Source organism: Capra hircus, chromosome 26 (genome assembly GCF_001704415.2).
Source record: "Capra hircus breed San Clemente chromosome 26, ASM170441v1, whole genome shotgun sequence".
In the NCBI taxonomy this organism is placed as follows: Eukaryota; Metazoa; Chordata; class Mammalia; order Artiodactyla; family Bovidae; genus Capra; species Capra hircus.
The window spans coordinates 2188-27290 of record NC_030833.1 but is presented as its reverse complement, the minus strand read 5'-3'; the positions used below and the strand labels follow the sequence as shown (position 1 = coordinate 27290).

The following is a 25103-nucleotide window of genomic DNA, read 5'->3' as shown; positions in this document are numbered from 1 at the left end:
TTCTGCCTCTTCATGCATCATATGTACAAGTTTGTGGTATTTTGCATACAACGGGAGGTGGATTTTTGGCCTGTGCAATCTAAAGTCCACTGTCAGACACTCTAGTCCCTCAATGCGTCTGTGCATGAGCAAGTTGCTTCCTATCTGCAGTTTTCCTGGTGTTCTTTCTTTTCAGTATTCATTTGGCGGCACCGGGTCTTCCTTGTAGCATGCAGATTCTTTATTTGTGGAATGTGTGCTCTTAGTTGTGGTACGTGGCATCTAGTTTCCCAACCAGGCATCAAAGCTGGCCCCTTGCATTGGGAATGCGGAGTTTTGGCCACTGGACAACCAGGGAAGTCCCTCTCTGGTGTTCTTGGGGGTATCAGCTTGTTTCTCCTATATGGACCTTGTAAGTTACAGGGTACAGTTTCACAAGGGGACTTGAATGAAGAGATTAAGACCTGGGACAAGACAGAGACCCACATAGGGGGTCTATTTGCTGGAGTGGAATTTGAAAAATTGTCTGAGGAGGCCATTATGTCTCTCAGTTAAACTAGCAATCAAAAACCTATTAGGAAGCTGAAAGTGCTATTGAGGGCCTTTTTGAAGTCTAGCACAGAGTATTCTGAGAAGTGGACTGTGTGGCGTGGTTAGTGTCAGTAGCAACTGCGACTCCAGATGGGATGAGAGTAGTGGTGAATCTGGTTTTGGATTCGCCTTCCCTGCACACAGTGCTTTGGCCAAAACTGCCTTCTGCAGACTTAAGAATTCCTATCCAGCACCATGGTCTTCCACACAGCATTACTTCTGATCAAAAAGCTCCCTTAACAAAAAAACTTCTGCAGCAGGCCAAGCTCTGATGGAATTCACTGGTCTTATCATGCTCCCGCCATCCCAAAGCAGCTGGCTTGACCAAATGGTGGAATGGTCTTTTGGAGACTCAGTTACAATGCCAGATAATTGGCAGTACCCTTCAGGGCTGGGACGGGGTTCTCCAGAAGGTTGTGTATGTTCTGAATCAGTGTCTAATTTATGGTGTTGTCTCCTGTGGCCAGCATTCAAAGGTCCAAAATTCACGGGGTGAAATGGGAGTGGTAACACTCACTGCTGTCCCTAGTGATCTGCTAGAGACTTTTGCTTCCTGTTCCCACAACCATATATTCTGCTGGCCCAGAGGTCTTAGTGCCAGAGGGAGGAATGCTTCTATTGGAAGATATAATGATGCTTCCATTGAACTGGAAGTTAAAGACTGCAACTCAGCCACTGTGGGTTTCTTATGCCTATGAATCAACAGGCAGAGAAGGAAGTTACTGTGCTGGCTGGTGTGATTGACCCTGACTGCTTTGAGGAAACTGGACTACTTCCCTACACTGGAAGTGAGGAAAGCAAGGCTGTCATGCAGGATACACCTGAGAGCTTCTTTCAGTGCTACCATGCTCTGCGATTAATGCCAGTGAAAAAATTGTAACAACTCAACCCAGCAAGAGTACCAACCCCCCACATCTTCAGGAATAAAGGTTTGGGTCACTCCACCAGGTAAAAGTGCACAAACAACTGAGTTGCTTAATGAAGGCCAAGGGGTACAGAATGTGTGGTGGAAGGTGAGGGAAGTCATGAATTCCAGCTGTGACTCCATGGCCAGTTTGGTTTTGTTGTTCAGTCGCTATGTTGTATCCAACTCTTTGCGACCCCATGAACTGCAGCATGCCAGGCTCCCTTGTCCTTCATCATCTCCTGGAGTTTTCTCAAATTCATGCCCATTGAGTCAGTGATGCTATCCAAACATGTCATCCTCTGTAGCCCCCTTCTCCTTTTGCCTTAATCTTGCCCTGAGAGTTCAGTTGGTAACAAATCCGCCTCCAATGCAGGAGACCCTGGTTCAATTCCTGGGCCAGGAAGATCCACTGGAGAAGGGATGGGCTCCCCACTTCAATTCCTGGGCCAGGAAGATCCGCTGGAGAAGGGATGGGCTCCCCACTCCAGTATTCTTGAGCTTCCTTTGTGGCTCAGATGGTAAAGAGTCCACATGCAGTGTGGGAGACCTGGGTTTGATCCCTGCTTTGGGAAGATCCCCTGGAGAAGGGAAAGGCTACCCACTCTAGTATTCTGGCCTAGAGAATTCCATGGACTGTATAGTCCATGGGGTCGCAGAGAGTCAGACACGACTGACCGACTTTCACTTTCACTGCCCAGCATCAGAGTCTTTTCCAATGAGTCAGTTCTCTGCATCAGGAGCATCAAGTTTTTGGCACTCAGCCTTCTTTATGGTCCAACTCTCACATCTGTACATGACTACTGGAAAAACCATAGCTTTGATTATATGGACCTTTGAGTTGCAAAGAAATGATGCTTTCAAATTGTGGTGCTGGAAAAGACTCTTGAGAGTGCCCTGGATGGCAAGGAGATCAAACCAGTCAATCTGAAAGGAAATCAACCCTGAATATTCATTGGAAGGACTGATGCTGAACCTGAAGCTCCAATACTTTGGCCACCTGATGCTGGAGGAAGGAGGAGAAGGGGGTGACAGAGGACGAGACAGTTGGGTGTCATCATGAACTCAATGCATGCGTTTGAGCAAACTCTGGGAGATAGTGAAGGACAGAGAAGCCTGTGGTGCTGCAGTCCATCGTGCTGCAGAGTCGGAAGTGAATGAACAACAGCCTTCTCTAGGTCCAACTCTCACATCCATACATGGCTACAGGAAAAACATAGCTCTGACCGCAGACCTTCGTCAGCAGTGATGTCTACTTTTTAATTTTCTGTATAGGTTTGTCATAACTTCCTTCCAAGGAGCAAACATCTTTTAATATCATGGCTACAGTTACCATCCGCAGTGATTTTGGAGCCTTGGAAAATAAAACTTGTCACTGCTTTGACTTTGCCCCCTTCTATTTGCCACGAAGTTATGGACAGAATGCCATGATCTTAGTGTTTGTTTTTTTAAATGTTTTAAGCCAACTTTTTCACTCTCCTCTTTCACTCTCATCAAGAGGCTCTTTAGTTCCTCTTCACTTTCTTCCATTAGAAAGTCACAGAAATGGGTATAAATCAATTTCTGTAACTGGTCATGTATACAGAAATGAGAATTGTTGAGGTTATCTACCTCCCTATGTTCACTGTCCTACCTGGATGGGGAAGCCTTTCAAGAGATGGGATCTCCTTGCACCTGTGAATTCACTGTCTTCTGACTCAAGAGCGCAGCCTTTGGCCCCATCATCGCCCTGAGCTGACGCATTCCTGTGGACCTGAAACGCGCCATAAGCACGCACCACCCCTAGGGTGACTGGGCCCCAGAACACTGAGGATGACAGGCTATGTTCTTGTGACAAGCGTCTCGGGTATAGGTTTTGTGCCCAGTTCAGTTCTCAGTCGTGTCAGACTCTTTGCGACCCCATGAACCGCAGCACGCCAGGCCTTCCTGTCCATCACCAACTCCCAGAGTCCACCCAAACCCATGTCTGTTGAGTCAGTGATGCCATCCAACCATCTCATCCTCTGTGGTCCCCTTCTCCTCCTGCCCTCAATCTTTCCCAGCATCAGGGTTTTCTCAAATGCGTCAGCTCTTCACATCAGGTGGCCAAAGTACTGGAGTTTCAGCTTCAGCATCAGTCCTTCTAATGAACACCCAGGACTGACTTCCTTTAGGATGGACTGGTTGGATCTCCTTGCAGTCCAAGGGACTCTCAAGAGTCTTCTCCAACACCACAGTTCAAAAGCACCAATTCTTTGGCGCTCAGCTTTCTTTATAGTCCAACTCTCACATCCATACATGACCACTGGAAAAACCATAGCCTTGACTAGACAGACCTTTGTTGACAAAGTAATGTCTCAAATTACATTGAGGCTCCAATTACAATTCTTTTTCTCAGCTAATCAGTGGGTACTGTGGGCACAGAACTGATTGGCTGAGGACCCCAGCACTTTGGTCCTCATTGTTGATATTTCTGGGATTCTGTGTGGTCCAGGCCTGAATAGGTAACGGAAGACAATCACAGGGTGGGTGTGCAGAACCTGTGGGCCTATTGTAAGATGGTCTCAGTTTTGTATCCCTCTGCATGGGGACACAGAACAACATGTCAAGTGCTAGAGATGAGCAGTCAGGGGCTTTGAGGTTAGGGAAACATTTACTGAGTGCCTGCTCTGGGTTTCTGGCTGAAGACAAGAGGCAGACTGTGGCCAGGCTTTCATGCAGACTCAGGTGCCAGGTGTCCCGGGATGGATACCCCTCCTCCCCGAGCTGAGCACAGAGTCAGCTGAGGCAGTTGTATGGAAGTAGTGCCTTTATTTGCTGAACTCCAAGCCATAAGCTCCAGCGCAGGGTGGGTTCTCCTTGCCTCGGGGCATCTGGTGCTACTTGGTGGATGGCTCTGGGTCTTTCTCCTCACTGACTCCAAGTGGCTTGGGATTGGCCTGTGGGAGGTCAGGGTTTGAGGTAGGAGTCTCCTCAGATCCCCGTGCCCACACCCTCCATGGGTCCTGCCCCTCCTTATCCCACACTGCCAGCTGCTGCACTTTGGCCTGGGATGGGTCCCATTGGAAATGCCCTTCCCTGAGGACCATCTTCTGAGGTGCCTTCCCACCCACAGCTCCTCTCACAAGCTCTCTCTGCTCCCTGCACCAGATTCCAGGACTCACAGCTTCTCCTAGGCCAGCCTCCTCCTCTTGCTTGCTCTGGGCCTGGGCAGGGACCTGTATCCCAAGTTTTTCCAGCTCCTCCTTCAGCCTGGATAGAAAGAGGTCGGGAGGGGTGTAGGAGGATGCGGAGGGAGAAGGGTAGGATCGTAAATGGACCAAGAGAGAGAGTCTGGAAGGGGGCAGAGACTCCCTCAGCCCCCTTCCCCTTGGGGACTTGGGGGAGGGGCTCCACGCCCACCTCTGCCTCTTCTGCTGCAGCTGCTGACACTTCTGCTGCAGCTGCTCCTGGCGCTGGGCCGCAGCCTCCAGCAGCTCCTGGGCTTTTCTGTTCTCCTCCTCAAACAGATGACTGAGGTGGGGCCATGGGTGCTGGCAGCTCCCTCCCTCCACTCACTCGCCCCTCCCCATCCCTGTCTTACACCACAGCTGCTGCCTCCGGGCTGCGGAGGAAGAGCCCTTCACTGATTGTGTGGCCCTCAGCTCCAAACTGCGAGCGCAGACGATGCCTCACATCCTCCAGCTTTGCCTCCACCAGCTTCTCTGCAGCAGGAAGGAACGGATGGGCAGGGCAGGGCAGGGCAGGGCAGATCAGGGTATCCCCATCTTGCAGGCCTCACCTTCCTTAAGCAACTGCTCCTTGCTGCTGTCCAGGGTGCCGATCTCCAGGGCCAGGCGCTCTGGTTTCTGATGGGTAATAAAGGAGACCTGTCCGCAACTCCTGGCTTTCTCCCACGTGCCTCAGAGAAGCCAGTCTGGATCTGGCCTTTACTCATGCGCCGCACTTCCTGCACGCCGGGCACAGGCCAGCTTCAGGGCCTCTGCACTGGCCACTCCCTCTGTCTGGACCTGCTCTACCCCAGGTACCTGTGGTGCTATGCAGGAGAAGCTCATGAGGTAGCCAGTGTTCAGGAAGGGGATCCTGCAAACACCAAAACTCAAGACTGTTCTCTGGAGAGTCAGTTATCAGTTCAGCACTGTAGCTCCTACTCTTCCCTCCAGGTGACCTCACTGAGTCTTTCCATCCTGATTTTCACCCTCTCTGCCTATTTTCTTGTTTGGGATCCCCAGGTGGCAAGCAGTGGCCTGCTTATTTCCCCACTATCTTCCTTGTGACTGTGATGGCCCCAAAGACATCCATGAATCTCCTTAATGGATAACCCCTCCTCGGTTCTTCAGCGTTCCTCTTGAACTCTTAAGGCCCCTGGGAGGCACCAGAGATGGGTGGGCAGGGTCAGTGAAGGTGACAACACCTGGTGGCACTGAGGGTGAGGAGGAGCTAGGTTCAGTGTGGCTCTGAAGATGGCTGCTGGGCTTGCTCAGGAACTGGGTGTGGCAGTTGACAGGAGGGAGGCCTGGGGGATGACACGGAGCTCTGGCCTAGCGCTGCCAGGGAGGGTGTGCAAGGTGGATAGAGTGGCTCTGAGTGACTCACGTGGAATTCCCATAGGTCCTTATACTGGCCCATCAGATCCTCCAGTTTCTCCTCGAAATCCAACCTGGGAACCGCACACACAGGTTGAGGGGCTGTGGGCTGAGACGCCCCTCCCGACCTGGCTCACACTGGCGTCTTTATGCACAGACGTGAGGGAGCTGGCCTGTGCTCTTCACGCTGCCAAGCGCCTTTGCCTCCTCGACCCTCCAAGCTTCAGCTCAGCCAGGCCTCCAACCCCCACCCCTAGCATCACCCCCTCCGTGCTCACAGCCCACCCAGCCCCCACACCTTGGGAGGCGGCCTCTACCTCAGCTGCCTCTGTTTGTTCTTCTCTTGCTCAATCTGGGAGTCCAGGGCAGAGATGCGCTCTTTGCACTCCTGCAGCATGGTTTGCTTCCTGGCAAGAGGCAAGGCAGTCACCATGCTTTCTGCATAATCTCTCCCTAGGAAGGGCCTGGGGTGGAGCTCCCATTTCCTTCTCTTGACATCTGTTCTAGCCTTCCAGATTGAGGTCCTTTCTGTAACTTTTGGGGTGGTATGAACACATGCCCTCTGGAATGTCATTGTGAAGATTAGGGAGATCAATGTGGGTGTGGTCACACACACAAGCACACACATATTGATCTCATGTGAATTCCTCGAACATATTCAGTGTTGGTATGCTAGGAGCTTGGAGGCCTCTGGTCACAAAATGAGCAATATAAGCATTCAGGAGCTAGAGAGATGGGTGAATACGATAATGGGTGAATGGAGAGAGGCTGGTGGACAGATGGTTGGCTTGATACCTAAATGAAGGGACAGATGAAACTATAAAAAGTACAGAATAAAAACCAGCTGAAGGAATTTAATTGACGTGCTAGCAAATGAATGATTATCTCAGTGAAAAAGATGGTAATCAATACTACAGCCTACTGTTGGGAGTCACGGTCTCCCTATTCTATAGAGGAAAAAGATGAGAGCTGTGGGTCTAAGGCCGATTTCCCTCATGTATTTATTTTTTTACCAGAATGAAGGGGTAGCGCTCAACAGGGGCGAGGTGGAAGCTCTTACCTCTGTGCCTCACTCTCCTTATCCTGGCAGTGGAGCCGGAGGACCCTCAGGGTCTCTGCAGGGAGAGGAAGTTAGGACCCCGTGATAGCCCATCATGGCTGAGGTCTGGGCAGGGGTAAGAACACCAGGTTATGTGAGGTCTCCTGAAGAGCTGATGGGACTCTGTCATCTACTACAGGTCTGGTGGGAGCCACAGGAGGGAGGTAAGGTGATTCAGGCTTCAAAAGGCTTTTACTGCTATAGAGTGGGTTTCTGAAAGGTGGCAAAGGCAAAAACCTGGAGATAAAGTAGATGCAATTACCTTGCTTTTTGCTCAAGATCTCTTTCAGGCGTACTTTCTCTCCACTCACTGGAAAACATAGAAACATGTTTGGGCATCACCCAACACCCACTGTACCCTGAAAGACTGGGCTTGGCAAGGCCTACCCCAAACCCCAAATGTAGACCCCCTTCGAGGTAAGCCCCCTTCCCCTCTTGGGCGCACACTCCCTGTGGGCACCAAAGGGTGCTTGGTAAAAGGTGGCTGACAGGACCCTGTGGGACGCCAGTGCAGTTACATGGAAGGAAGAGAAGAACGCTTCACAACAAGCTGGGTAAAGGCTGTGAAGAAACACATCAAACAGTAAGGGGCATGTGACTAGGTGGGGGCAGGGTGCTGACTCTCGGTGGGGAGATTGGTGAAAGCCTCTCTGAGAAAGAGGCATCTGAGCTGAGAGCTGAATGATGTCGTTGGGCAGTAGGAGTCTGTATTACATGGGGGAACTGCCTAGCAAAGGTCCTGAGGTAGGAGTAGGCTTGGTGGTGTTTCAGGAACACTCCCCAAAAAAGAGTGGGATGGGGGAGATTGGTAGGCCCTGAGGTTGGCGAGGGTGCAGGAGTGCTTGGCCACAGCAATGATGCTGACTGTCTGGAATATTGGGTTCAAGGATGTGTGACACTGTGGGGACCTCTGGGTGATCCCCCCAGGCTTACATGAGTCCAGTTCTTTCTGCAGGGTCTCCCAGACGGCCCGGGCGTCTCCCAGCTCCTCACTAGCTTTCTTTTTTGCTGTGCCAAACCGTAGGACATCGTGTAAGTGTCTGTCCTTGCAAACATTTCACACTTGTCTTCAAGTAAACCTAGAGGGGCCCTTAAGAGGATTTTACAGAGCAGGAAACAAGTCTTCCAGAGCCAAAGCCCTTCTTGGGCTCAGGTGACAGCAGGGCCAGGTTAGTAAACGTGACTGCAGCACCTGTATTTGGATGGACCAATCCATGTTTGGTTTAATGCTCCCCTGTTTCAAAACACTAAGTAATAAGGGGCTCTGCAAATCACGTAACTACTCCTGGCAGACAAGCCAAGGTCCTGAGCTCACCTTGCTGAACCTCATTAATCCGGTTAATCAGGACCTCAACCCTGGGCTCTAGGCTTCCCACTGCAGGGAGAAAAGGAGGTTGAGTGAAAACGACAGGGCAGGCAGAGGAAGGTGGATGCCCTCCAAGAGCTCACATTCTGGGGAGGGGAGGCAGGAACACATAGAGATACCGAGTCAGGCTGTGATAACTTCAAGTGAAATAGAGGAACAAGAGATTAAAAAGTGAAGGAGTGGGAAGTGATCCTTCAGATATGGCGAGACCTCTTGAGGGCCCCAAATCAAGTGAGGAGGGTAGGCCTTGCAGTTCCCTGGGTGAGGGTGGGAGACAGTCAGTGCAAAGGCCTACTCGAGATAGGGACATGGGTGGAAGGTGCCTGGTAGAAAGAAGAGAGCAGAGTTGACGTGGAGGGAAGGAAGGTAAAGATGAAATCCTGGAAATTCAGTAGAGTGTAGGGGGAGCCAAATGGATGGCCAGTAAGGGGACTGAAACTGTGTTTTGGGAAAATGTTTTGCTTTTATCCCCTTATACTTAGATTTTGAATCATGGAGTCATATTTTTACTTCAGAAAATTAACTTTTGAAACTAAGAACAAATGAGTTAATTTCCCAAGGTGGTGAATCTGGTGGCTTAGAATTGATTCCACGTCTGCCTGACCCCAAACCTTGGGCTGAGCCTCAGTTATAGAGGAGACACATGACCTTTCTGCAACTTCTTCACCATTTCCATCAAGTCTTCAATTTTCTGTGAAGACTTGGCCTGCCCTGTGGAGACAAAACCAAACATTTTAGTATGTAGTAATGAGAAGCCTAAGGAAGGATCTCGTGACAGGCTGGGATTGAGGTGGGCTGAGGGCAGGTCTCCAGCCAGAGTGGTGCCTCTGCTCCTTGACCTGAGGGAGACACTGCAAAAGAGATGAGTCAGAGAGACCCCTTCATGGTCATCTTTTCCTAAAGGGTGAGCGACACCATAGATTTCCCCTTAATAAGACTCAGAGCAAGAGAAAGGGTACATTCTTACTGTGGATACTGTTCAAGGCTTGGTCAAAGCTCAGGATGTAATAACAGAAAAGAAGTAGTATTAAAAATTGGAAACAAGGAGTTAGAAGTCACTATAACTGGTAGGTGACATAATCAACTTTAGATTTATAGAGAATATTAGCCATAAATCTCAGAAGGAATAGTGAGAAAATTTAATGATGTATCTTTAAACATATAAACACAATAGCTTTTCTATACATATGTTTCATATTCAGTTCAGTTCATTTCAGTCACTCAGTCATGTCCGACTCTTTGTGACCCCATGAACCGCAGCACACCAGGCCTCCCTGTCCATCACCAACTCCCAGAGTCCACCCAAACCCATGTCCATTGAGTCGGTGATACCATCCAACCATCTTATCCTCTGTCATCCCCTTCTCCTCCTGCCTTCAATCTTTCCCAGCATCAGGGTCTTTTCAAATGCATCAGCTCTTCGCATCAGGGGGCCAAAGTATTGGAGTTTCAGCTTCAACATCAGTCCTTCCAATGAACACCGAGGACTGATCTCCTTTAGGATGGACTGGCTGGATCTCCTTGCATTCCAAGGGATTCTCAAGAGTCTTCTCCAACACCATAGTTCAAAAGCATCAATTCTTTGACACTCAGCTTTCTTTATAGTCCAACTCTCACATCCATACATGACCACTGGAAAAACCATAGCCTTGACTAGAGGGACCTTTGTTGACAAAGTAATGTCTCTGCTTTTTAATATGCTGTCTAGATTGGTAAATAATTTCCTTCCAAGGAGTAAGCATCTTTTAATTTCATGGCTGCAATCACCATCTGCAGTGATTTTGGAGCCCAGAAAAATAGTCAGCCACTGTTTCCACTGTTTCCCCATTTATTTGCCATGAAGTGATGGGACTAGATGCCATAATCTTAGTTTTCTGAATGTTGAGCTTTAAGCCAACTTTTTCACTCTCCTCTTTCACTTTCATCAAGAGGCTTTTTAGTTCCTCTTCACTTTCTGCCATAAGGGTGGTGTCATCTGCATATCTGAGGTTATTGATATTTCTCCCGGCAATCTTGATTCCAGCTTGTGTTTCTTCCAGCCCAGCATTTCTCATGATGTACTCTGCATATAAGTTAAATAAGCAGGGTGACAATATACAGCCTTGATGTACTCCTTTTCCTATTTGGAACCAGTCTGTTGTTCCATGTCCAGTTCTAACTGTTGCTTCCTGACCTGCATATAGGTTTCTCAGGAGGCAGGTCAGGTGGTCTGGTATTTCAGAATTTTCCACAGTTTATTGTGATCCACACAGTCAAAGGTTTTGGCATAGTCAATAAAGCAGAAATAGATGTTTCATATTAACTTGCTTATAATCAATATAGGCATTTATTTTTAATCCTTAATAAGTTAGTAGATCCAGTCAATTATTATTAGTGCTATTAACATGACAATAAAAATAACTGGACATCATGAGCTATTTGATGTAAAAATACAACGGAGGATTCTTGTCAAAAAATGATGCTAACACTTGTTAAGCCTATCAATCTAAATAACCAGTTCAGAGGAAATACAGGGACAGAGGGCCATTTAAGTGGCACATGTGCATGCAATTAGCAACGTCCACACTGGGAACCCTCACAGGAAAAGCAACTCAAGTTTGTTTAATTTAGAAAGATTTTAGGGGAAAAAGGAGAAAGGAAGACCCTTACAGACAAAAAGAGATTAAAGAATCATATCAATCAATCTCAATAAATGGACAATATTTGGATTTTGATTCAATCCAATGCGCTTTTAAAAACACTGATGACACAATCAGGGAAATTTGAACACAGACTGTAGACGCTTGAAACGAAGGGATTATCGTGGCTGATATTCAGGCGTGGGCTTCCCTGGTGGCTCTGATGGTGACGAAGCTGCCTGTGATGCAGGAGACCCAGGCTCAGTCCCTGGGTCAGGAAGACACCCTGGAGAAGGGGATGGCTACCCACTCCAGGATTCTTGCTTGGAGAATTCGATGGACAGAGGAGCCCAGTGGGCTACGTTCATGGAGTCACAAGGAGCTGGACACAACTAAGCGACTAACACACACATTCAGAAGTGGTAATGCCACTGTGGTTACTTTTCTGAAAATAGTACTTATTTTTGAGAGATATACATGCAAATATTTATGGATATGTTGTGATGCCTGGGGTACTTCAAAATAAAACAGTGGTGTAGGTGGTAGGGAGGGGCTGAGGATAATGAAGAAACAAGATTGGTCAAGAGCCGATAACTGCTAAAACTGAAAGATGAGTTCACAGGGTAATTATCCTTAGTTCTTAATTTTTTTAAATTGAGTTATAGTTGGTTTACAATGTTGTGTAATTTTCTCCTTGCACAGCAAGATTTGGTTATAAATCTATACATAAACATTTTCAGATTCTTTTCTATTATAGATTACAAAGTATTGAATATATTGAACATAGTTCCTTGTACTGTAGGGTCCTGTTGACTATATTTGCATTTCGATTCCACACATAAATGATATCATATGATATTTGTCTTTTTCTGTCTGATTTACTTCATTTAGTATGATAACCTCTAGGTCCACCCATGTTGCTGCAAATGGCATTATTTCATTCTTTTTATCTTGTTAGTTGTTCACTCACTAAGCCATATCCGACTCTTTATGACCTCTTAGACTGCAGCACACCAGGCTCCTGTCCTCCACTATGACCCGGAGTTTGCTCAAACTCTTGTCCATTGAGTCGGTGATGCCATCCAACCATCTCATCCTCTGCTGCCCCCTTTTCCTTTTGCCTTCTTTATTTCCCAGGATCAAGGTCTTTTTCAATGAGTCACCTCTTTCGATCTGGTGGCCAAAATACTGGAGCCTCAGCTTTAGCATCAGACTTTCCAGTGACTATTCAGGGTTGATTAAGATTGTATAGGAGGATTCTCTTGTCTCCACACCCTCTCCAGCACTTATTATTTGTAGATTTTTTTTCATGAATGTCATTCTGATCATTGTGAGGTGATACCTTAGTGTAGTTTTGATCTGCATTTCTGTAATAATTAGCAATGTTGAGTATCTCTTCATGTGCATATATTCTTTTGTATATGCTTAAACCTTTCCATAATAAAAAGGTTTTAAAAAATCACCCAAACAACCAATCAAAAGAGAGAAGGTAAGTAATCATTTCTACAGAAGAATGGAAAAATGAAGAAAACAGGTAAGCAAAAACTACACTAATGATTAATAATATCTGAAAAGGTGTATAACCTTAGTCATAATTAAAAAGGTGAAAATGACATGTTGTATCTAGCAGCCTGGTAAAGCTGAGGAAGTCTGATAATGCCTTGTGTTTATTACAATGTAGAGAAACAGGCACTAATGCACACTGACAGACTGTGAAAACGAATGGAAACTTTTGGAGGACAGGTTGGCTACATCAACATTTTCAAGACAAAATTTCACTTCTATGAATTTCTCCATCAGATATGCTTGGTTACATATCTATGTCAAAACTGGGAAACTTGAATGCCCGGCAGTAGAGAACTTATGATTCAAGCTCACAAGAGAATAGTGTGCAGTCACTGAAAAGGAGGTCGATTTCTGTGTAATAACAGTGAAAGAGAACCTCGACAGACTGAAAGAAAAGGAAGCACAGAACAGCACAATGTAGAGTCCCATCTGGCTGCAGAAAGAGGCGGAAAATATTTTGTCTGTCTAAAAATACATGTGTCTTATTTCTAGAAAATTTCTGGCTCAAGTCGCACAAAAATATTTTCAACAGTAGTTCTTCTGGAGAGTAGAAGTGGAAGGATAGGTAAGAGAATGTTTACTTTTCACTGTATACTTCTGCATATGGTTTTACTTTTAAATGTTGACCAAAATGACCCAAAAATGAATTTATAGTTTTCTTGAGCAATCATTTGTCCAGGTATTATTAATAGACTAGGCAGTGAGCTGCACCTTTATTTTTTTCTTTATTGCATATTATAAGGTAAGGCACAGAGTGGGAAAGCAGAATATATCTGTTGAACAAGTCAACAAATATATTGTTAATAAAAAAAAATCAAGGGTACAACTGCCTATGTTATTATACGAGCCCCCTACTTTTTACTTCTTATTTTAAAAAATTTCAAATTTACTTAAAAGTTGCAGAAATAGAACACACAGCTCTATACGCCATTCACCCCAATTTTACATTTGCTAATAATCATAAACTTTAAGAATAAATTGCAGATACAATTCTTCATTACCCTCAAATACCCCAGTGTGAAGTTCTGAAGTACAAGGACATGCTCCTGTGTAGTAACAACAGTACAACAATTAAAACAGAGACTAGCAGTGAGAGATATTAACATGTGATCATCAAGTGGTACTTTAAAAATGTTTCCTACTTTCACTTTTATAAATTAAAAGTTCCACAAGTATCAGTTACATAGTCCTGGTAGAAAAAAACAAGTATTAAGGTTAAAAACGTTCCTTCACCTTTGCATTGCCCTTAGAAACTAGATTGGAGAAGGCAATGGCAATCCACTCCAGTACTCTTCCCTGGAAAAGCCCATGGACAGAGGAGCCTGGTGGGCTGCAGTCCTTAGGGTTGCTAAGAGTCGGACACGACTGAGTGGCTTCACTTTCCCTTTTCACTTTCATGCACTGGAGAAGGAAATGGCAACCCACTCCAGTGTTCTTGCCTGGAGAATCCTGGGGATGGGGGAGCCTGGTGGGCTGCCATCTATGGGGTCGCACAGAATTGGACACGACTGAAGCGACTTAGCAGCAGCAGAAACTAGATCCCTCCATCAGAGTCATCAATTAGGAAAGCAGCCTCCAGACATCTTTCTGTGCAAACTACACAGTATTGCAATTTTTCTATCTTGCTTTACTCTCATAAAAATGTTTTGAAGATCATATTGTATCTGTATGTCTAATACTTTTAACGTTGACTTGGTTAAGTGTATTTTAATTCTACTTCCTCTTCATTTTAGAAATCCACTGCACAGGTATATCCCAGTGTGCATGGGATTTAGCTATTCCCTTCCCAAGTTTTCCTACCACCATTTAAGCTCCAGTCACTATCCGATCCATGCATCTATGTATGTCTTGTGTGATCCTATAGGAATGTGGCCAAAAAGGGGAAAAGATAATTTAAATGTTAAAATTTGTGCCAGAAGGACTACTGCAAAGCCTTCACCCTTTCTTCCTCTCATCAGAGTATGACATGGTCTGTATCTTTACACTACCGTTAGGGCTAGATAGCACCACTGCCCCCTTTTTAGAACAACCCAGTAGACTGAGAATGGAACCTTGATGTCTCATTTTCTCTCACTGCTGTAGGATGAATGTTTGTGTCCCTCCATTTTTCATTTGTTGACATCCTAAAGTCTGATGAGAGGGTATTAGAGGGTGGGGCCTATGGGAGGTGATTAGGTCATGAGGCTAGAGCCCTCATGAATGAGATTAGCACCTTATAAGAGACCCCAGAGAGCTCCCTTGCCCATTCTGCTGACACAGATGGACATCTAAGATTCAAGAAACTGGTCCTCACCACAGGCAAGAAATGGTGTTTCACCAGTTATAAGACACTGGTGAAGTCAACTGCATCTAAATATGCTAGCTTAATGAACTTGAAACAAAGATACTAAGAGGTTTCTTTAGCACAGTGGCGAACACAGTAGGTGCTTAAGAAAAGAGATCTATATACATCTGTTCTGTTTTTCTTTTTGTTCTTAGCTGAGGATTGTTACTGAATGCCACTCCTCCCTGCTCCAAGCAAGCTTTCTGTGCTAAGTTTATTTCAGTATTTAAACCTTCATTTTATTTATTAAAAAAAAAAAAGGCCACAAAGCACCTGTCATGTACCAAAACTGCACTACTGCCTGCAGGTGTGACGGATATGACCAAGACCGGTTCACGAGAGAATCCTAACAAGGGGAGACAGGTAGGCCAAGCAGAGCAGAGTCAAGCTGAGGGATGCGTGTTCCTTGTACAATTCTCTCCCCTTTTGTGTTAACACCCAGGAGCATATCCTTCGGGGGTGGACAAGCCTGGGAATATTTTTTATCTTTCTTCTCTATGCTACGCTGTAATTTCAGAAAACTTTATAACTGTAATGAGCTGCCATGCCTCTCCTTTCCCGGTGAGGTGGGAGCCACTGTTCAATAGGTCAGAGTCAGGAAGAAAAAAAACGTAACGCTCTGCGGGGCGGTCTGCATCCTGGTTTGGGGGGAGGGGGAATCTATCGTTGAGGACCATCATGGAACAACAGGGAAATTCAGGGGTTCGGTGCTGTGAGATGAGAGAAATGGGACAGACTCCTTCCCTCGGGTGACACGGGCCGAGAACAAGTCCCTTTCTGTTGCAGGAGATGCCTGTGGAGACGCTCAGGATCAGACTGAAAGGATGCCCTCTGCCTACTCTAACCTACTTAAGCACAGCAGATGGGGCCAAAGGAAGTGAGTGCACGTGGGGCACGGGCCTGTGGGTGCTTCCTCGCGGCACCCGGCAGAGCCGCCAAGATCCTTCCCGTGGGGCTGATGGTCATTTTTCCTCACGCCCGCCCCGACTCTGAGGAAGAGGCGCCCGCGTGCGCTCCCTGCCTGCCCAGCCCTCAACAGCCGTGGTCGGGGCCGCCGCCAGGCCCAGCTCTACCTCTGGCCTCGTCAGTCGGGCCCACGGCTCCCGCCGCTTCCGCATTCGACGATCCCGGCCGCCCAGCCATGTCCTCTCAGCTCGCCGGCGCCGGCGCCTCCTTTGGGATTGGACGGAACCCGCGCCAGGGGCGGGGCGTGCTCAGCACGCCTGCGCAGTGCACCTCTGCGCCGTACCCTCCTTCCAGCCGGCAGCTAGGGTGACGGTTGGGCAAGCGCCAGTGCGCGCGCTTGAGTCCACCCGGAACAGATTCCGTGCAGAGCAGGTGTGGGGCGCGCACGGATCTTCCAGGCTGGCGATTGGCTGGTTGAGGAGCTGGCGACCTGCTAATGACAGAGGTCTCACGAGGGACTGCCCCATGTGGCGTTGCCCACCTTGTGAGGAGGGCACCTGAACCTGGTGGTGGGGAGTCTCTGCACACGTTGAGAGGTTGGCAGTTTACCCAAGGACTCTGGCTTTCTGGAGGGAGGCCATAAATTGCGCCCCCCCCCCCTTATTGCAAAATTCAGACTTAAATTGAAGAAAGTTGGGAAAACCACTAGACCATTCAGCTATGAGCTCAATTGGATCCCTTACGATTATGCAGTGGAAGTGACAAGTAGATTCAAGGGGTTAGATCTGATAGAGTGCCTGAAGAACTGTGGACAGAGGTTCCTGACATTGTGCAGGAGGCAGTGATCAAGACCATCTCCAAGAAAAAGAAATGCAAAAGGGAAAAGTGGTTGTCTGAGAGGCTTTACAAATAGCTGAGAAAAGAAGAGAAGCAAAAGGCCAAGGAGAATAGAAAAGATATACCCCTCTGAATGCAGAGTTCCAAAGAATAGCAAGGAGGGATAAGAAAGCCTTCCTCAGGGATCAATGCAAAGAAATAGAGGAAAACAACAGAATGGGAAAGACTAGAGATCTCTTCAAGAAAATTAGAGATACCAAGGGGACATTTCATGCAAAGATGGGCTCGATAAAGGACGGAAATGGTAGGGACCGAACAGAAGCAGAAGATATTAAGAAGGTGACAAGAATACACAGAAGAACTATACAAAAAAGATTTTTATGACCCAGATAATCATGATGGTGTGATCACTCACCTAGAGCCAGAAATCCTGGAATGTGAAGTCAAGTGGGCCTTAGGAAGCATCGCTATCAACAAAGTGAGTGGAGGTGATGGAATTCCAGCTGAGCTATTTCTAATCCTAAAAGACGATGCTGTTAAAGTGCTGCATTCAATATGCCAGCAAATTTGGAAAACTCAACAGTGGCCACAGGACTGGAAAAGGTCAGCTTTCGTTCCAATCCAAAAGAAAGACAATGCCAAAGAATGTTCAAACTACTGTACAATTGCACACATCTCACATGCTAGCAAAGTAATGCTCAAAATTTTCCAAGTGAGGCTTCAACAGTACGTGAACTGAGAACTTCCAAATGTTCAAGCTGGATTTAGAAAAGGCAGAGAAACCAGATATCAAGTTGTCAACATCTGCTGGATCTTAGCAAAAGCAAGAGAGTTCCAGAAAAACATTGACTTCTGCTTTATTGACTATGCCAAAGCGTTTGACTGTGTGGAACACAACAAACTGAAAAATTCTTCAGAGAAGGAAATACCAGACCACCTAATCTGCCTCCTGAGAAATGTGTATGCAGGTCAGGAAGCAACAGTTAGAACTGGACATTGAACAACAGACTGGTTCCGAAGAGGGAAAGGAGTACGTCAAGGCTGTATATTGTCACCCTGCTCATTTAGCTTATATGCAGAGTACATCATGGGAAATGCTGGGCTGGATGAAGCACAAGCTGGAATCAAGATTGCTGGGAGAAATATCAATAACCTCAGATATGCAGATGACACCACCCTTATGGTGGAAAGCAAAGAGGAACTGAGGAGCTTTTTGATGAAAGTGAAAGAGGAGAGTGAAAAGCTAGCTTAAAACTCAACATTCAGAAAAGTAAGATCATGGCATCCAGTCCCATCACTTCATGGCAAATAAATGGGGACACAATGCAAACAGTGACACGCTTTATTCTCTTGGGCTCCAAAATCACTGCAGATGGTGGCTGCCTTCCTTGGAAGAAAAGCTATGACCAACCTAGGCAGCATATTAAAAAGCAGAGACATTACTTTGCTGACAAAAGTCTGTCTAGATAAAGCCATGGTTTTTACAGTGGTCATGAATGGATGTGAGAGTTGGACCATAAAGAAAGCAGAGCACTGAAGAATTGATGCTTCTGAGCTGTGGTCTTGGAGAAGACTCTTGAGAGTCCCTTGGGCTGCAAGGAGATCCAACCAGTCCATCCTAAAGGAAATCAGTCCTGAATATTCATTGGAAGGACTGATGCTGAAGCTGAAGTTCCAATACTTTGGCTACCTGATGTGAAGAACTGACTCATTGGAAAAGACCCTGATGCTGGGGAAGATTGAAGGCAGGAGGAGAAGTGGATGTCAGAGGATGAGATGATTGGATGGTATCTCTGACTCGAAGAACATGAGTTTGAGCAAGCTCTGGGAGTTGGTGATGGATGGGGAAGCCTGGCATGCTGCAGTCCATGGGGTCACATTGTCCTCCCCAAGTGAGCGAGTGAACTGAACCGAACCGAACCTACAGATGCTAGAATCCTCCATAGGATAGTGTTGCAGGAATTGGGATGTGTCTCGGGGATCAAGGTAAAGGGGATGAAGTAATATGACACAAGCCTTGAGTGTTTCTTCTGGAATATTCCTCTCTAATTGGCAATCTAGGAACAGGATTTTCCCTAAACTCTACTTGCCCAAGGAAACAGAATTGGGCATGAAGAAATGCTGCTGCCTTGTGGCCACTTCCTATAACAAAAACTTAAAAATCAGTGCCAGTGGGCTCTTATTACTCTGAAGCCCTCCAGGACTGTCAATGACACTTGCTCTCAAGTAATGTCCCAGGGTAAATCATTGGAAAATAATTCAAAACAGGGCGACTTCCAGGAGGCCAGTTTCAAGAGGTGAATTGTATTCATGATGGGTGATTTTCCAAAGCATCTGGAAACATACTCTACCTCATTCACTATTAAATCAATGCAAACCAAAACTATCATGAAGAATCAGCTCACACCGGTCACACTGGCCAGCATCAAAAAGATCCACAAAGAATAAATCCTGCAGAGTGTAAGTATAGTTCGGGCCGAGGCAGAAAAGGAGAGATGACCTCAACGGAAGTAGGTAGCCTTTATTCAGGCAAGGAGGGGCGACAGTAGGCCTAATGACCAGGCTGAGTGCCGAGAGGGATCAGGGAGGCTCCATATTTATCAGGAGGTTTGTGGAAGTGATAAGGGAAACGTTAATCAGGCGGGATGTTTTGGGTATTCTTTAGTTGAGATGGCATTTGTAGTTGGGCAGGGGGTGATAAGTCTTCTCAGCAGGTGTAGCGGGTGGAAGGTTTCTGGACAGGGGGTGATAAGTCCCAGATAGATGCAACTGGCCTGGAGCATCAGAGCGGGACCTAAAGTTCTGTTTTGTTTTCTCTGAAGTTAGATAATTCAGCAAGGGCCTTTGAGACTGTTGTTTTCTTTTTTAGGCCCAAAGACTCCTTCACGGAGGGCATAGGAAAAGGGGAACCCTCCTTTCCTCTGGGTAGGCGTATGGATGGGTGCAGGAACTCTGGAAAATAACATGGAGGTTTCTTTAAAAACTAAACACTGAGGTGCCGTATTATCTGGCGATCCCACTGCTGGGTTTAGATCCAGAGAATACCAGAATTCAAAACGACACGTGTGTAAGGTGAGTGCAGAGAAAGAGAGCGAGTCAGGCAGCCAGGCAAGAAAGATGTATTATAGGAAGAAAGAAAGTGACTGGCTTTAGAGAGAAACCAGTGCTTACCCTTTACAGCCAACCCTCCTTAGTTTGTCTTTAGCTGGGGTCTTGTGATCATGGGTCTCATGGGCAGCTGGTCATGTCTGGTACTAGCAGGGAAAACAGGATATTAGCCTTAAAGAAAGAACAGGATGCCACCAGGGCAATGTGGCCACTGTGACTTCATCCCTTGTTTGTCAGGTCACCGCAGTGGGCCATTTTAAAACCATATGCTGTGAGTCCCTTGTGGACCCCAACAACATGCAGCCCTGCTCTCATGCATCCCTATTTCAGGGCAATAGCCAAGACACTGGAATTGACCAAAACCTGCATCCACAGAAAAATGAAGATAGGATTGTACACCTCTACACTGGAGTCTTACTGAAGCCTTAAAACACATGGAATAATGAATCCTCTTTAAGAACATTTATTAAAGGATTTTCAGATAAATACAAGTTTCTGATTTTCAGAAAATAATACTGAATTGAGTGCAAAAAAATTGAAGAATTCTAATGAGAAATCTGATGTCCTCATAGAACTGAATAACTGGTAAATATGTTTGTAATTTTTATGGTGTCTATCTCAAAGGATTACTGGTTTAAATCTGTTTTCCATGTGTAAGAAAAAAACTTCTCCTTCAATTAATTATGACTTGCATTAAAGAGTTGGGTAGATTATGCTTTTCGGCACATTTATCTTTTCTTCTCTACCTCGTCGATCCTACTAGTAACATGTGCTTCTCTCACAGAGTAAACCGTGCATGAGTGTGCGTGGCCAGGACAGCGAAGCTGCAGGCAGCTTATTAAGCCGGTTAGGGCTCCTTTGGCCACTGTGTTGTTATGACTGGACTATAGCTAGTCACACTAATCCCTAGTTAGATTTGCTGTTTGTTTTCAGAGCGTGCTTTGTGCCTCTGTGATGCGTTATGTCCGTCACTCCACGCTGCAGGACTTATATCCTGTCTAACCTGTTAGATCATTGTCTCTTAGAGCAATCAATGTGTTAATCAGAGCTCCCACAAAGTTAATATGACTAAAAATATTTAAAGAAATAATTGTAATAGTGTGACTCTAGATATGGGAAGAAACAACAACAGAAAGTATCTCCTGGATTATAGTTAGAATCCAGAGAATTTTAATTATTGATGGGGCCTGGTCCAAAACTTAACACCCGGAGTGATATATCAAGAATTTTTTGACTGAACTGGGATGAACTTCCCATTGGCATGGGACAAATATTGATCTTGAAATGTTTCCCAACAATGTCATTCATGACCAAGAGGGGAAGACCTGAGAAATGGAATCAGCAATTGCGGCTCTTCAGTGTGAGCCAGTGTGCCCTGAGAAAGGGGAATGCCTGCCACCTGGCAGTCATTAGATTGTAGCCACTCCAGCCACTGCCTGTGGTGAAACTTGAGGAAACTCTGAGAATGCAGGTTACAGGCCCCAGATAGCTAAGATATACAAAATAGATTCAATGTGCCCTGCCTCGGCATCTTCCCATGCACAGAGAAGCACTAAGTTTCTTAGACTGAGATGCTGCCTCTTACATTTGAAGCTCAGTATTTCTAAGGCTACAGGTGTAAAGTAGGTAATTTTCCAAGGGGAATAAGGGAAGGCAAGTCTCAGCATTTAAAAATAGTGGCACTGATGGCAGGCACTCCCAGGAAGATCCATCTGACAAGCAACACATCCCCTCTTCTCCCACAAGATTATGGGATGGACCTTGAGAGGGGGGAGTTGTAGCCAGGAAGGGTTAATTTTAAATTTACACTGGATCTGCTTCTGTGACTTTAACCTTTTTTTTGATATAATAAACATACAAAATGGCCTACTTGAGGAGATAACCTGAGCTGCCCACTCATAAAGAACTGTAAGGAAGTGAAACCAACACATCCCTTGCCTGAGGCTTGCCATTCTAGGGGACATTTGCAAGGATTGAATAGTCTTTTTTACTTTGTTTCCTCACCTTCTCACCATCTCTGATTCATAAAAGAACCTGGCAAACAGGCCTGGACAAGATGTTTATTTTCTTGGCCAGTTCAGTTCAGTCACTCAGACATGTCCGACTCTTTGTGACCCCATGGACTGCAGCACTCCAGGCCTCCCTGTCCATCATCAAATGCTGGAGTTTACTCAAATTCATGTCCATTGAATCGGTGATGCCATCCAACCATCTCATCCTCTGTCATTCCCTTCTCCTCCTGCCCTCAATTTTTCCCAGCATCAGGGTCTTTTCAAATGAGGTAGTTCTTTGCATCAGGTGGCCAAAGTATTGGAGTTTCAGCTTCAACATCAGTCCTTCCAATGAATATTCAGGACTGATTTCCTTTAGGATGGACTGATTGGATCTCCTTGCAGTCCAAGGAACTCTCAAGAGTCTTCTCCAACACCACAGTTCAAAAGCATCAGTTCTTTGGCACTCAGCTTTCTTTATAGTCCAACTCTCACATCCACACATGACTACTGGAAAAACCATAGCCTTGACTAGACGGACCTTTGTTGGCAAAGTAATGTCTCTGCTTTTTAACGTGCTGTCTTGGTTGGTCATAACTTTTCTTCCAAGGAGTGAGCCTCTTTTATTTTCATGGCTGCAGTCACCATCTGCAGTGAATTTGGAGCCCCCTAAAATGAAATCTGTCACCATTTCCACTGTCTCCCCATCTATTTGCTGTGAAGTGATGGGACTGGATGCCATGATCTTCATTTTCTGAATGTTAAGCTTTAAGCCAACTTTTTCACTCTCCTCTTTCACTTTTATCAAGAGGCTGTTTAGTTCCTCTTTGCTGTCTGCCATAAGGGTGGTGTCATCTGCATATCTGAGGATCTTGATTTTTCTCCTGGCAGTCTTGATTCCAGCTTGTGCTTCATCCAGCCCAGGGCTTCTCATGATGTACTCTGCATATAAGTTAAATAAGCAGGGTGACAATATAAAGCCTTGACGTACTTCTTTCCCTCTTTAGAACCAGTCTGTTGGTCCGTGTCCAGTTCTAACTGTTGCTTTCTGACCTGCATACAGATTTCTCAGGAGGCAGATCAGGTGTCCTGGTATTCCTATCTCTTTTGTTGTAGCCATGCCTTCCAGGAAACAAACTCACTCAGAAGGACGATGCAGATAGTGGAGTGCAGTTTATTATACTGGCAGCCAAGGCAGAGTCTCCTCTTAACCAAGGACCCTGACCAGTTTTGTGAAAACCTTATATACCCTAAGTGTATAAGGTTCCCTGAAACTAGTCTGAACAAAGGAAAAGGAAAGATACAATCAAAGTTAACTGTGATCATAAGCCTTAAGCCCAAGTATTTAGCAGTGGACAGTTATCAGTAGGCCTGTGGTTGTACCCAATAAACATAATAGAATGTATGATTCTATTCGGCTACACAGATAATTAGGGTATTCTTCTAGGTACAAGCCCTGGAGCTCTTCCTTCTGGGGGCCTGGTTTTCCAGTTGGTGTGTCAGTATAGATACTGGGCATAGAGCTCAGAGTCCACAGTCCGGCCCAAGATGGAGTCCTGCTTTCAAGATGCTGTGCCTGTTCTGTCTGTTTCCTCCTTCAGGTTCAGTTTCTTCCAACCCTGTCCTAGAGTTTTCAGTGTGCTTTCACATCCTTAGTTAAACTCATTCCTAGGTATTTTGTGATGCAATTGTAAATGGGATTGTTTTCTTATTTTCTCTTTCTTTCAAAAAATTTATTTGTTGGCTGTGCTGGGCTTCGTTGCTGTGCACGTGCTTTCTCTAGCTGCGGTGAGTGGCGGGGCAGCTACGCTCTCCTTGAGCATGGGCTTTAGAGCACGGGCTTTAGTACTTGTGGCGCATGGGCTTAACTGCACCACGGTCTGTGAAATCTCTCCAGGTAAGGAGTAGAACCCATGCCCCTGCATTGGCAGGAGGATTCTCAACCACTGAACCACTGGGAAACTGCTTAATTTCTCTTTCTAATGGCACATTATTAGTGTATAGAAAGACAACTGATTTTTGTGTATTGATTTTTGTACTTGGCAGTGTTACTGAATTCATTTATCCTAAAGTTTTTTTGGTGGCTTGATATGGAAAGCTAGAATACAGATATCCCACTGTTTCTACTACATCCAAGTCTTCCACAGCACCCAAGACATAGTGGCCCCCTTTATAATCTTCCCACTGTGCCTCTTGATAACAGGTGGACCCCTGTAAGCGTGATCGGCATCACCACTTTGGGTGAACTGAATCTGGTTAAGGCTTGGCCTCTGTAATGAAGTCTGACATCCTCTTTGTTTTTAAGCATGGTTTTGATGTAGGTCTTTTGAAAAGTAGTTTACTTTCCAGTCATTTCAAGTGTATAAAAAAGTGTATGTAGCAGTACGAAATACTCGCGTTTGCCGCGTCACATAGAATACGCCAGTGCGCTTTCCCTCACGCTTGGATACCCTGCGAGGGAGGCAGCACAGAAACCCCCAAGGAGGAAATTTCATGGCTCCACTTTACAACCCTGTCCACAGGCCCCTTCACCTCCACCCTTCACCTTCACCCTTCACCTTCACCCTTCACCTTCACCTTCACCCTTGCCTCAGTTGTGCGAAAGTCTCTCCCCACGGTGATTCGGTTTTCTTTTTCTGCAAGTACTGCTGACATTCTCTCTCCTTTTCGAAACCTTTGTGGATTTAAAGCACACAGGATGGTTAGGACCCGTGTGGCCCTCCTGTCTACGACTTAGACTTAATGTCTTCAATGTTCATCCAGGTTGTAACATGTATCATAACTGCTTCATTCATTTTTTAAAATTGCAATTAAAAATGCATAACGTTGAGCATTGAAACCATTTCTGTGGGATTAACTACACTCTACAGCATTAACTACACTCGCAGTGTTATACACATGTTCTGACCATCCGTCTCCACAACTTACTCATTTGCCCATGTGAAACTATTCGATTTCTCTGCATTTTTGGCAGCATTTGTTATTTTTAGTTTTCTTGGTTGTAGGCCTTCTGGTGTTGGAGGACACAGTATTATGGTGTTAATTTGCATTTACATCATGGCTAATGATGTTTAACATCTTTTCACATGCTTGTTAACCATTTGTATGTGTTATTTGGAGAAGGGTCTATTCAAGTCCTTTTTCCATGTAAAAACTTGGGTTGTTTGCAGGGCCTTGCAGCGCCCCCTGGGCCAAGCCAGGTACTCCAGACGGTCCTCTTGGCGGCATTGGTCTCCGTTAGTCCAGCCTG

At 45.9% G+C, this 25103-nt stretch overlaps 1 protein-coding gene across 1 annotated transcript; it reads right to left on the bottom strand.

Annotated features, from left to right (window-relative positions):
• SYCE1 (synaptonemal complex central element protein 1) lies at positions 4247-16186 on the bottom strand. The gene is made up of 13 exons (XM_018041130.1): positions 16085-16186; positions 9153-9215; positions 8454-8513; positions 8072-8146; positions 7401-7448; positions 7100-7154; positions 6357-6446; positions 6050-6113; positions 5235-5301; positions 5037-5157; positions 4856-4966; positions 4618-4705; positions 4247-4392 (listed from the first exon to the last, which is right to left on the bottom strand). The coding sequence occupies exons 1-13, from the start codon at positions 16152-16154 to the stop codon at positions 4333-4335; spliced, it is 972 nt and encodes a 323-aa protein (XP_017896619.1). The 5' UTR covers positions 16155-16186; the 3' UTR covers positions 4247-4332.